At 40.7% G+C, this 14,011-nt stretch overlaps 1 protein-coding gene across 2 annotated transcripts in view; it reads right to left on the minus strand.

Moving 5' to 3' along the window:
• The window catches only part of LOC109972155 (retinoic acid receptor beta), a 67,960-nt gene that overhangs the window by 42,583 nt on the left and 11,366 nt on the right, over positions 1-14,011 (minus strand). The window contains exons 2-3 of one of the 2 annotated variants that reach the window (XM_020620835.1): positions 12,227-12,277; positions 10,992-11,089 (exon numbers count right to left, since the gene is read on the minus strand). In XM_020620835.1, coding sequence (XP_020476491.1) covers positions 10,992-11,089; positions 12,227-12,277 — 149 coding nt within the window. Of the gene's footprint in view, positions 1-10,991; positions 11,090-12,226; positions 12,278-14,011 lie in introns of those variants that run through there. The other variant, XM_020620834.1, reaches the window with a different exon arrangement.

A 14,011-nucleotide genomic window follows, 5' to 3' on the forward strand; every position in this document is an offset into this window, starting at 1 on the left:
GGGAAAGATTGTGCTCTGGTTTAATGGAGAAAAAAGATGATTTAAGACTGAAGTCCACACATGGGACTGTGCATGTGTGATAGTTGTGCTCATTGTACACCTGCCATGAAGTCCAACCACCTCGGTTCACTGCAGTGCCTAAGTAAATGTGGCTCCTCATTCATTCAAAACTAAGTTTCTAGAAAATGTTGTATATTATAATGCATAAATTTTTGATTGAATAATTAAAATAAGTCAAGTTCTTGAACTCTTGCACAATATTTGGAGCTATTAAAAATATATGAATAAAATTGACTAGATAAATCACAAACTGATGGACAATATCATTAGGTTTTATTGAGAAGCTATAATCAGTTCTTTCTGAAAAGTTAATTGTGTTTATGTTGACCAACTACAACACCCTTCATACTAGAGCTCTCTTTATGCTATTCTGTAGATAAGGCCATGGTAAGATGCAGTGTTGGGCCATTAGGGAGGACACAGGCCCAGCCACCTGGAAGACAAGGCCACTTCCCCCTGGACTGATAAAGGGCACCCTAACCAAGATCATTATCCAGCATGTTGTTATCTTAATGGGCTGGGGATAGGGTGTCAGTGACAGCCCTGCCATCTTACGTCTTCTCATTTACAGATTAAAAAACGAAAGCACTGCCCATTAATTATTTAGTTACAATCCAACCCCTTGTCCACCTAGCTGCCTCCATCTCTCGCCCTCTCCCCACTGGCTGTCCAGCTCTTTGGACTCGGCAACTGCGTTTTGTGTTGCCTGAGCATTCAGTACAGCCGAAGGGAGAGACACAGAGTGGCGGATTAGCTTTCGCTCCTTAATCGTGTCGACATCTTATCACTGCCATTGAAAGTGGAGAGGACACTGGAGACTCCAGGGGGTTCCAGAAAAATGAGGAGATGAGGTAGAAAGGAGACTGGGACAAGGAGGGGTCGAGGGTGACATTTATCCACTTTATCCAGTCCAAGCTATTAATTACACCTGCAGTTCACTGAACAAATATGGCAGAGTTCAGGCAGGGGGCTGGGCTGGCAAAGTGACTACGGGGCAAAGAAGAAAGTTAGAAAAGAAAGACGAGTAAAACGGGTTCCAAAAATATTCCTGATTTGGGAGACGAAACAAGAACATTTCACTCCGAACTTCAATTTTTGTGACTGTTAAAAATAAGGGGTTAAAGAAAGATTTAAAAGATTAAAGCCTCAAAACACAACAGCATCAAACTTTGACCCCCCATCACCAGTAATACATGTCTACCAGTTGTGACCAGTTTAAAAAAAAAATCTTTTCCCATTTTTTAAAATATTTTTTGAAAAGGATGACAAAACTCTGTATTTATCAAATGTTTCCACATGGATAACCTATTATATCCAATTGCTGTCAAGCTTTTGGATAGTCAACAATTTTTGAAATAAAAAGTTTTCAACCAACAGCAAAAAACGTTTTTATGCACACTTTCTCCAGTTTGGGTATGTGCCCAAAGTGGATTCTGTAGAAGCTAAAGGTTAGGCCAAGGAAACACAAAATGAGAACAGCGGTGATGGTGTGGTTTACCTGCTGTATTAATAGAAAATCAGAACACCGGGGTATGAAGGGAGCTCGGACTGCACAAAGACCTGCATTGTTACTGTAGCAAATGTGAAACCTCAACACATAAGGCACAAACAGAGCGGCAGCTAAAGGCCCAGCTCTCTCAGACCCCCACTCATCTCCTTTCTCCTCCTCTTTACACTACCCCCAATCATGCTTATCTGTCCATCTAAGCACCTGAAGTGCACAGATGGGATACCGTAGAAACTAAAAGGCAAATACGAGGAAAGTAAAAAGGAGAAGGAGAACAAGTGGAGGATGAAAAAGGAGAGATAGCTAGACCTGAACAGAAGACCTGTTTGACTCACCCAACCCACTCTGAATAGCTGCAGAGACAGAACTGGAGACTGAGTGAGAAGCATAAAAAGACAATGGGGGAGAGAATGTTCAGGTTTCAGCTGAGCTTCCATTCTGCTCACTGAGACAGTGACACACACCACACAAAGTCAGATCTGTTGCTAACCTGTCCTGCCCAGCACTGCAAGACCGCCGTGCACACAAACAGTTGTGTCACAGTAGAGTGTGTGCAAAGTGAGAATATTTTCCTTGGCCTAATTTCTTAGGGGGGTAGTATTTTAGATTCAGCTAGGATAATGATTTGAAGATTCTGTCAAGAATTTAAGGTTAATTACTCAGTTCCATATCAGTATGAGCAGCATTCATGTTTACATTATTAGCACACATATATTGTGTGAGCTGAAAACTACCTTTTCCAAATAAGGTGTCTTCACACCCATGGATATAAATTCAATTTCTGATCTTGTTCTTCCCAACCTAGGTGCTTGTCAGGAAAATTGCAAATGCACCTCTGGCAGCGATAAGAGGTGGTCTGAGCAGGTGTTGTTGTTGTTGTCACTCTTTCGGGTCAAAAACTTTGGTTTTGTTCCAGGGGCATTTGTTATTTTCCTGAAATCTGTAAGTAGCAGTCTGGCAGTGTGCGCTGCAGTGCACATCGCAGTGCGCATTGTGTTTTGGAGGAGTGACTGGAGAGAACAAATGCCACGAAAGGGTGGCTTTGTTTAGTTGTCTATTTTCAAAACTCGGCCTCCTCTTGCTGGTTTATCCAGGAACACCAGCTCTAGCTTTAAGTCTTTCCTGTTAACTGGCAATGTACTGACTGAAACAGACACGAGGCAGTTTCACCAGCCCAACCACAGACTGCACTGCAGGGAGAGCATGGATGTTGTGGCATAACAATCATATCTATTTCCGTCCCACCTCTGTGGCACTGACCCTCTCCTCTTGATTTTTGCTCCCTCTCTCAGCACTCAGACTTCTTTTATGCAGTACAACATTCGGAAATCACATTATGGAGTGTGTGTTAGCACTGAGGGGAGCTGTATAGATAATGGTGACAGACAGAACACAGGCAGAGAAAAGGCCCCTGCAGATCCATGTCCTTCTTTCGCGCTCTATCTCTCCAGTTAACTCAACTGGGTTCTTCATCACGGGCGTACTGCAACAGCAGCGGACAGCAGGGAGCAAATAAGGGTATGAAAGGCACATGGGGGGGCTTTTGAGGTGTGAGATGCTGGGCCAAGCACTGCTGTGGATGTGGGCAGGAGTATAGTGGGAACCAGGCTGACTGGGAATGACTGACATATGCAAACAACTCCCTATAATAAAAACAGTGAGATTTCTCTCTTTTTTAATGTAAATAACATTGGAATGTATTTTTCTAGTCATTAAACCCACATACAATGTACTGCATACTATTTAGACTTATCCCGGAGCCAGATACAAAAACTGAGCTGATTCGAAGCAAAAAAAATGCATACACAGTCTTACCAGATGTATAAACTTCTGCATAATTCATTGTTTTGCCAAGGATGTTATATTTTTAGTCCTTTTTATGTGTTTGTCTGAAAATCAACAGGATGCCTCAAACTGGTGTGCAACAGGGGGCTCCATGCTGTGCACAGTACTTCCAAAACAGAGGGGAACTACATCAACACATTAACAGCAAATAATTACTTATTCTATACTCAGCAGAAGAATCAAAATAATTATTAAAAAAGAATAATTATTCATAAGTTAAATGCTTTAAACAATGGGAGGATGTTCTTCTGGGTGAGAGTCATCTACAGGTACAGTTTTACAAAAAGCAGAACTATCTCATTATGGACAATTATCTCAGAGGTTATCTTTGACCAGATCCAGTTTGATAGCCTGAAACCTGATCTGGCATCAGTGGCGCCTGTAGCTGTAATCAATCCTGTACACACCGTATGCACTTCTTTTTTTATGATTTTGCTCAAGTTTTAGGCCACTGCTCCTGGTGATCACTGTATGATCAACACAGCATATATATAAAAATATAGCCTCAAAGTGATGGCCTGCAGAGCTATCTAATATGAAATCACACACTCCTAGAGTGGATCATATCCTTTCTGCTCCCTAAAGTGAGCCTGCACAGCTTGGAGTGAGCGTCAGCAGAGCACACACTGACTTCACCTGCTGCCAATAATGGCTGTAACATCATCAGGACATGTGCAGGGTCTTTTTTTACTTATTGTGCCTCATGAGCTGAATTCCTGTATTATTTTGTGGACCGGGGCGTTACTAGACATCAAGCTCTACTGGGACACAGGCCCCCATTACACAAATCACACAATTATCTTTCCTTGAATGTCTGCTGCATAAATGAAATGTGCTCTACACTGTGCTATATGAACTCCCTCAGAATCTCGCCAGAGGAGCTGGGACATGTTGCCAGGAAGAGGGATGTCTGGACTACCTTGCTGAACCTGTTGCCAGTGTGACCCCATCTGGGATAAGCGGAAGAAAATCGATGGATGGATTTTAAGAAGACACACATTTTAAGGTTTGAACAAAGTTTTTAGCCCAAAGTGTCTAGAAGTAGACAGCGACCCAAAAAAAGTGTGGCCAACACACTATGGAAGGAAGACAATAGTTGGGAGATCTGCTCCATCTGCTCTCCCAGCTAAATACTGTATCATTAAAAACACATTTAGCGTGTTTAATAGTTTGACTGAGGCACAGTGTTGAATGCTTTAACTTTCTATATTGTTCTATATTATTCAATTTCACCCTCACTCGTCCACAAGCCCAATATCCACAATTAGCCATAAAAGATGGTGACTGAGGCAGTTTTTCTGCTCTTATGTACAACTATTACAGCACTATCAGTAACAGGCTGTTGTGAGTTATTACAGTCTACTGTTAATAAACTACGGTACTGTGCAGTAGTTGTAAATGGACAGTAGTTATCCAGGTCTTTTCTCCAACATGGCTTATAATCTGCCTCTTCTCCAATTCACACACTCACGATTGTACCATTGTAACACACAAACTATTAATATTTTAAACAAGCCTGTTAAGACGTGATGTGCTGCAAAGAAAAACACTCAAATCACCTAAATTCTGGCAAGTTCTTTTTTTGGTAGAAGGTGGAACATGCAGCAATTTGAACATATATTATTTATACACCAGGTCGTGTGAATAGTAAATTCTATTCTGCTTGGGAAAGGAACTCAATTTTCAGGTGAATACAAGTTGGTTTAGTCCTGTATTCAATCCCTGCATGTGGATTTGAATGCAGAAAAGGTTGTGGATTCAGAGAGAGAGCGGTTTTTCTTTTCCAATTTGGGCATTCTGAATTGTGTCTTATTCACAGAGGTTATGGTCTCCTGCTTGTCAAACTAGTTCCATCAGACTAATTCCACTGTGTCAACGCCTCCAGACCTGACAAGTAAAAGAGAGCGGGGGAGGCATGTTCACAGCTCACAGCTCCAGTTTTGTCTTTTTCCCCAAAGGCCTGTCAGCGCTGATGACACTAGTAAGGATTCAAGCCCGTCTTTCTTTCTGGACTTTCTTGCACCAATTCTGCAAAAGGAAACTAAATGACAGAATAATATATTATATAAGCACTGTCTTTTCACACTTATTGGTAATATTATCTAGACATACACATACAGTTTGGGTTTTATTGGTCTAGCTTTTGAGATATTTCTAGTGCAGCTTTCTGTCTCCACCTCAGTACAGTGGAGGCAAAAGGAATTTTCACTTCAGGGCATTAGCATTAGAAATCACATGGAATAACAAACATCTTTATCTATCTGTAAAAAATGATGGCTGAAGAGTGTTGTTTACGGGCTGGAAGACCCCTGCTCTCACAACTGGATCCCCAAATAACTAGTGCGAGAGCCAGTTCGGAGCTGGTTCAACTTAATATCAGGGTCAGTTTGGGCTGAGTTCACAAGCTATGGTCATATTTTGTTTACAACTGCAAAGACAGTGTTTTGAATTTTCTTCCTCTGCACAGCTTACTGATATTTCATATGTTCCCTATTCAGGAACAAGTAGTATAGATAATGGATGGATGTCTCTAGTGTTTCTGATGCCCAGACTTGTAAAGTATTAACCATTTTATTTGTTGCTCAACCATTAAATGTAAAAATTTTAATTCCCAGAATTAAGTTTGAAAAGCACTTCACACAGCATCAGTGTTTATCTGATATTACTGAATCACCAAGATCTCCAAGTCAGCTGAATCAAACAGAATCATATCTGAACTTTGTGAAATGAAATCGAGTTGAACTGGGAGTTCAGTGATATCCAGGCCTATTTCACCTAATATACAAACACTGCAAGTGTACCTTTATCTGCATTTATCCATCCTTGTGCTGCTGCTGTAGGCTATTGTGCTTTTACAAAACATGTCTTGTATTCAGAAATTAAACTAACATGTAAAAGTACCAAAAAGACATACAGTATGTCTAGAAGGGGGCTTTAAATTTCTTCTCTGTGAGAACTCTGGTGCACTTGATTGGCAGTGAAACCAAAATGCGAGGTTTTACAGGTTGACAGAAATCTGATAGCCAGCAGTTCCTCGTGCTTGGAAAGTCAAATATATGGAGTCTAGAACAGCAAGGAGCATGGATATTATGTTCAGATAAAGTTCCAGGAGGTTATATCAGATTCCTTTTGGTATTGTTAAAGTGGAGGAAACTTTTGAGTTTTGAGAAGGATGCTGTTAAAGGAAGGATATGACTGAATGTGAAGGCTCTTATGACTTTAGTTGGGGTTCTTGACTTTGGGTCAGCACAGATGAAACTATCATCTGTTTGCATATGCATGTGCTTCTGCTGGGCCATATGCCTGCACTGTTTTTTTAACAATTCAAATCAGCTCTGTCCACACAAAAGATCTGCTTTGGGGCAACACAGCTACTCAGTCATGCTGGAATCCAAACACTGACAAAAGCAGAGTCAACATGTTTTAATGGTGTTTTCTGTGGGTCTTCACGGCTTTGGTAAGTGGACTGACAGAAAATCAAGTAATCACTTGGAAACAACCCAAATTGCACTGTATAATGCAACACAGACTATTTTAACTGTCTGTTATTTGTAATCAGTCACATTACAGTATATGATGCTGCATATACTGTGTGTATATTAGGGTTGGAGCAGCAGCCACCAGACATCTGGTGTTTTTCTTACTTAAACTGTTACTGTGCGTCATGAGTAGTTGGTATCTCCTCAAAATGATGGAGGAGGGCACAAGGATATCCTATTTGGTGACAACATTTATGGAACTAACCTGAAAAACAAAACAAAACAAAAGCAAGGCTACGTGTCATTTGTACTTGCCAGAGCAGTGTGTGTTGTCATTACTGTTGGTGGAGTTCTTGCCGTAGGAACATATTTCAGGAGGTGCTCCTCAGGTATGAGAGGCAAGGAACGAATGTGGGTCGTATCGGTTTGAGGACTTGTAATTTTGTTTGCTCTCACATCTTTTCTTTGCACCTCTCTCTTGCTTCCCCACTGGGAGAAGGTAAGGTTGTCTTGGCATCATGTATTTTGAGTAAAATTATGAGCAGCCGAGTAAGAAAAACTGTCCATGTCGGCTTCCAGGATTGAAATGCTGGAATTGCTGGAAGCAATATCTCCCACTTGGTGAAAAGTACTACAGACGTATCAGCAAAGTGTTGCTGGAATGGCTGCCTATGTATCACCTCTGGCAGCTACATCCAAACAAAATCCAATATTAACACTAGAACAATCAATTCAGCTCATTTTACAGGAGCTATAGGAGCTGTTTGTTTCTATCTGTTTTCACTTGGTAATAAACTGCTACAAATACATAACACAACAGAAGTAGCATCCGGCAGTTGTATGGTGCGGCTACAAGGTTAGCACATGTGATAACCACAGTGGAATAATGTGGAAATACGCTGCGACATTGTATGAATACAGCATTAGACGTGAGGAAGAGACACAAGTGAGGAAAGCAAGGTGCCACAGTAGCTGAATAGAAAGAGTCCTCTATGTACTACTCAGCCACTAGCTTTAAAATGTTCTGAGCCTCCAAATTCTGAGTGTGTAATGTAAGCCCTGCAAAAGCCCTTAAAATCACCACCATGGAACCAAAGTAAATAGTGTCTATGATTTACTGCATGCTGCTAACAACCCCAGTGCCAATCATTTTACAGATGCAAAAATGACATATATGTCAGTGAAGATGCCAAATGATAAGTGCACACTGCTTCTACTGAGTCTGTCATTTATATAGGGAGGAGTGAATGAGTGAAAATACACAGCTCTACAGTATTCACAGCCTCAAGTAATATGAGTTTACACTGCATCTGATTTATTTCTTATGTACTCACCAGATAGGACTCGGTGTGTTCACTGAAATAAACACACATTTAGTTAAATGATGTCTAGCCTTCATTTGTAAAACTGATTTTCTAACTGTTGCATCTCCTCAGTAGTTATTCATGTTGTCTGATGGCTGTACATAAAAACATCATGTTCTTTGGTATTGGCCTGGATTACTGCCATTTCTGGGAAAACCTCAAACCTCCAGATTAGCTTCAAACAAGTTTCTGTATTCAAATGTTTGGACACTCATTAATTAAACAGTTCGTTACAGAGCTGGGACTGGCCTGTGCAGTGGGATGTTACCATATTGCTGCATCTGCGCATGCACGCGAATGCATGTGCAAGAGTTTTCTGTAAAAAGGGCTTCACACAGACATCCACATAGCATGCGCACACTCTCACTCTCTGTCTGTCTTTGAGTGTATTTATGGCTCTAATTGTCACATTCACTGGGCACCAAAAGGCTCTTTTGCTGGCTAAAAGCCTACAGCTGTAGAGTATATATCCAATAGAAGGGGTTTTCCTCTTGTGCCACAGACAACAAGCCTTCATCATGGAGACAGAAGGACACCAGAGGAAAAAAACTATCATCTGCTGGCTAATCTTCAAGTCTTTTTTTACATCAGTGCAGTGCAGAGTGAGCAGAGGGATGGAATGAAACTCATGTTCATATTCTCATTAGCACAGCAGAGGCAGGGAGAAGAGAGGACATCACACCACACTGTGGCTGCATGGGAGAAACTGGGAAGGAATTATACAAGCTGTCCACAAGGTGGTATTCGTACAAAAACTCACTTTAATGCATTACTGTTACCACTAACAAAGTAATGTAAGTATTTACTGTTTAACTGTCAAGTGTTTTACATATAAAATGGTGCAAAGAGAAAGGTTCAATAATGCTTTAAAACTCACACTTAGTAGCCTATTCATTGACTGGCCTGCTGAATAATATACTGTTGTGTGACTATGCACATGTGGGCGTGAGTTGTTGCCTAGTGACGGCTGCTGTAAGTGGAAGAAGACTGAACGACAGTATAAGTGCTGTCAGGGCAGATGCAGGAAGAAATTTCTAAAAGTAGAACATCTGAGATGGCAGACTGAGAGCAAGCAGAGGCACTGTCATGTCTTAAAGGAGCTGCACAAAACCAGAGCCACATAAAAAAACTGACATTTGCATAAATTCATTTCTTATGTTTTCCAACAAAACAAAAGAGAAAAGCAGTGAAGTAAACATGGATGCTCTTTAAAACTTGTATGTGGAAAACATACACATTCCACTATTGGGAAACAATCCTAACTACTGGGGCCCCATGCCGAGTCAAAAGACAACTCAACAAAGAAGAGCACTTAGTATTTCTTTAAAACGCTTCTCCTGATATGATCATGGACCGTTAGTCCTAAACTATCATACACATGATTAACGGCACCTGAGCGACATGCCATAAGGAGAAATGAGCAGCATGCATCACATGAACAGTAGCTAGAATGTGAGTGAGAGCTGAGACCTGTCAGCAGTTATCATGTCAGCTGTGTGGAGAAAGCGGGAGAAAACAGCGAAGCCAAGTCCAATTTATGTAATGTCAACGTTTCGAGAGGTGGCAGCAGCATTGGAAATGTCAACACCATGAACTTGATTAAACACTTGCAGAAGCTTCGTGGAAAGCAGCATGCTGAATTTATACAGCTATAACGAGTGCCAAGAGGAAAAGTGTGCCACACAACAACAAACACTGCAGAGAACAATTCAGAAGTGTGAGAAACCCCCTTCCGACAGCAACAAAGCAAAGCTGATAATGGAGAAAGTGACTGAATTCATTGAGCTGGATGACCAACCCTTTTCTATTGTTTAATGGAGTATTTGGAACCTGTTGCCAATCTGGCACTCCATCTTTGACACAGCTGACCCAAATGAATAGAAGCAAGTGAGTGAATTAATTTTGAAATGTGCCATGATTAGTCTCACAACTGACATCTGGAGCTCAGACGCGTGTCCTATGTCGCTACTAAGCCTGACTGCACAGTGCAGTGCAAGTGATGCACTGGCTATTGGAAGAAAAATCATGGGTCACTTCAAGCACTCAGCAATGGCCTATTCACGCTTGGAGGTCATTCAAGCGGAGTTTAATATGTCCCCCAAGCGTCTGCAGTGAGATGTATGAACGAGGTAGGACACTACCTATTACATGATCGAGAGCCTCTGTGCACAGAAATGGGCCGTGTGCACACACAGTGGAATATGACCTGCTGGCCACATTGACTGCAAACCAGTAGGGGCTACTGGAAAAGACCATTGCAGTTTTAACCGCATTTGAGGAGTTGACAAGGGAGCTTCCCATCTGCATCTAATATTATTGTCAGTGTCCTTAAACATGTTCTCACATGAGAAAATGGGGACAACAAGGGAATTAAAAGCATGAAAGGTAGCCTTCTTTTAAGAGCTTAATTGTATCACTATTGGCAGCTACTCAAGTCTGTGGTATCGGTATCGGACATGAATAAATGGTATCGAGCCACCCCTAACATTATACAATAAAGACAATATTCACAAATGTCAATAAAAGGCAGTAATTTGGGGTTAGGGTTAAAATTCAACATATTCATAATTCCAGCAGTGTTGAGTCATAATGATCAGATCAGTTTCAAAATAGCTGTTCCACTTTTGGTTTAAAAAGTAGGCAGACCCAAAGCTATGAGATAATGCCATTTATATCGACATCCACAGAGAGAAACCATAGCATGTCACTTAGTATGACAAGGTATCAGAGTCCTACCTTGCAGCCCTCACAAGCACTGACACCATAGTGGTATCCAGAGGACTTGTCCTGGCAGACAAAGCAGGGCTTGTAGACTCTGGGAGGGGGCGGCGGGGGGGCTGCAGGGAATGCAAACAAGAGGAAAAAGATGAAGAAACTCTGTTACCAAATGACTTAATGATTAATTTAGACATCTTGAACAAGAAAAGTACATTTACCTTTAAAATTAGGAAACAAGATATTATTCAAAACTGCCTTGTCAGAGAATTATCCTGTCAACATGTCATAGGCCTATGCTATTAGGCTATAATGGATGGTATTAGTTAGCTTACTCTAAATGTCAAAGTACTTCCCGGGGTAAGTTTGTTTGATTTGGTCCTGTTGATTGACTGGGTTGTGTTAGCATTTAGTTAAATATGAAGTGTTATTTCACATTTCGTAAGCTAACTATTAAACGGTAAATGGACTTATACTTGCATAGCACTTTTCTATGCATTGATGCACGCCCAGAGTGCTTTCACACTATTTGCCCATTCACTTTATTCACACACACAGACTGATGATATCACTGGGAGCAATCTGGGATTCAGTGTCTTGCCCAAGGACATACAGACTGGAGAGCCCTGCCAGGACAACCCAGCGTACCTCCAGAGCCACCTCCACCATACCATCCAGTAATTTGCTGTGTCTCAATACAGATTCTGTACTAGTATGTTCTTTCCATCATTTTTCTATAACAGTGTTTACATTCAGTTATTCAACAAAATGCGGTGTGTATCCTTGAGGTCTAACAGATGTGCTGAATGCACTTCTTTCCTCATTAGCAAAATTGATTTTCAGTTTTTTCCAGGGTTTACATCCATGTTTGCTTGCTAGCAGTCATCTTCCTCACTGCCTTTCTTGGTGCATTGCTTAACAGTTGAAGCGCACTCATGAACACTGCTCCGCACTACTAATGGTGAGAATCTCCACGAGCACCTTTAAGTTAGTTATCTGATGCCAACATTATTGCAGGCACAACATGGGGCCTGTGACTATATTTTTGTGTTTACACAGGGTTAGATCTAGTGGCAAATTTGTTGTACAACACTAAACAGGAAGAGGCAGTGCTGCCAGGTGTATTTGTACAATACCTTGGCCCACTGTACAATACATGATCACTAACCTGTAAATGTACAATCATTAGGGCTGGGGTATTAACAAAATTTTATTTTGGATCTTGGATTGTGTTCGTTGTGTCTTGGGTTTCATAATCGGCGGGCTGGGGACTAGCTCCTCCGAACTGGTGCTCTGTGTTTCAATGGCTGCAGGGAATGCAAACAAGAGGAAAAAGCCAAAATGGCTTCCAAAGATTATGAAAACAAAATATTCAATAAAATGATTATTGTGCAGCACTTTGTTTCACAGTAATGCTTTTGTTTTGTCATGTGTTATAATTCCAGCGCACCCCTTCAGGGCTCTACAGTGCAAGCATTTTTTGCTCATATCAGGTGAAGTGAAACGTTGAGTTGACAGCATCTAAGGTTGTTAATGTATGTGCAATAAAACCCCCACAAGTAAAAAGTAACTAAGAGTAATTTGTCAAAAACCTCTGTATGAACATGCAGAGAACTGATCATTTCAGCTTCCTGTCATGCACCACACCAGTTTGTTAACCATAGAAAGCTTGTTAAGCTAATAGCTAACTGTTATAAACAAGCTAAAGCAAAACAGGACTGTTACTGTTAAGCCAGAGGGAGAGAGATGGATGTGGCTGAGTGATTCTTTAGGTTATGACAGGAAATATTGTTAACCCAAAGTAGCAATGTTGTGTTTGTAAATGAAATATACTGTAGAAGAATCAAAGTAGCAAAGTTGTGCTTGTAAATGAAATATACTGTAGAAGAATAAGTAATTTCCTCTGAAATGTCAATCATTATTAGGTAGATGAAATACTTAATTTGTTCTTGAGTTGAATGATATTTAAAGTTCTCAAAACCCCACTGTTTAAAGACTTTTTAAAAGTTCAATAAATGCATGTTTCCAAAGTCAGTGAGTAATTGTGTTAAAAAATCTCAGTACTGACCAAAATCATCGTGATTATGATTTTTTGCCATAATCACGCAGCCCTAACAATCACCATGTCATTCAGTAGTTCCATATTTTCTCTGTAGGAGTGAAATGCTACAGAGCTGTTGTGAAATGAGCCTGATTCATTGCACACTAACCATGTGGATAATGTGACTAACCCTGGATCTGCCCTTAATGATGCAATCATACCACTGCAATCATAATACACTCCTACCGGAGTCTATGCTGAGGCCCAGCCGCTGCCTACATGAACACAACCTGTCTGCATCAGAAATGGAGAACAGTCTCTCCAGTATCGCAGCTGATTAGATTACATTCGTCCATACTTTATCAGAGTAAACTAAATTACTGATGGTAAGGTACATGCTCTTATAATTATTGGACTGTCGTACTTTCATGGCATTCCCTGGTGGTTTAATCCAATCATCTGCAACATTAACCCAGAGTGACTTTTTGGGCATGTTGAATTTGCAGTTTTGCATTTAACAACTTCGGTGACTTGAGGGAACAGTTAACAAACCTGCCGAACATACAGGGCTATATGTCAGGATCAAAGTGACCTCTGCAGTGAAGGGTGAGATAGGTCAAGGTCAAAGTGTTTATTGTCATATGCACAGTTAGGAAACGTGTTTCCCTGTACAATGAAATTCTTACTTTGCCGTCCATATGAATGCCACAAAAATAAAAGTGAAATATAAAGTAGATAAATAAGTAACACAAAATCTAAGGCACTTTAAGCAGCAAATGCAGCAATATAATAAATATATATAAGAATATAATAGAGAATGTATGCTGCATGGGAGCAGCATGTGCAGCAGTCAACAGTCATTGTGCAAACTGAGAATGTAAACAGTACATCACGTATTTCCTGGTAATAAACTCCTCAGCTGTTTAGGAGTCTGATGGCAGAGGGAAAGAAAGAGTTTTTCAGTCTAGTGGTCCTACATTTCACACTTCTGAACCTCCAG

The sequence above is a fragment of the Monopterus albus genome, unplaced genomic scaffold, assembly GCF_001952655.1.
Source record: "Monopterus albus unplaced genomic scaffold, M_albus_1.0 scaffold249.1, whole genome shotgun sequence".
Taxonomy (NCBI): Eukaryota; Metazoa; Chordata; class Actinopteri; order Synbranchiformes; family Synbranchidae; genus Monopterus; species Monopterus albus.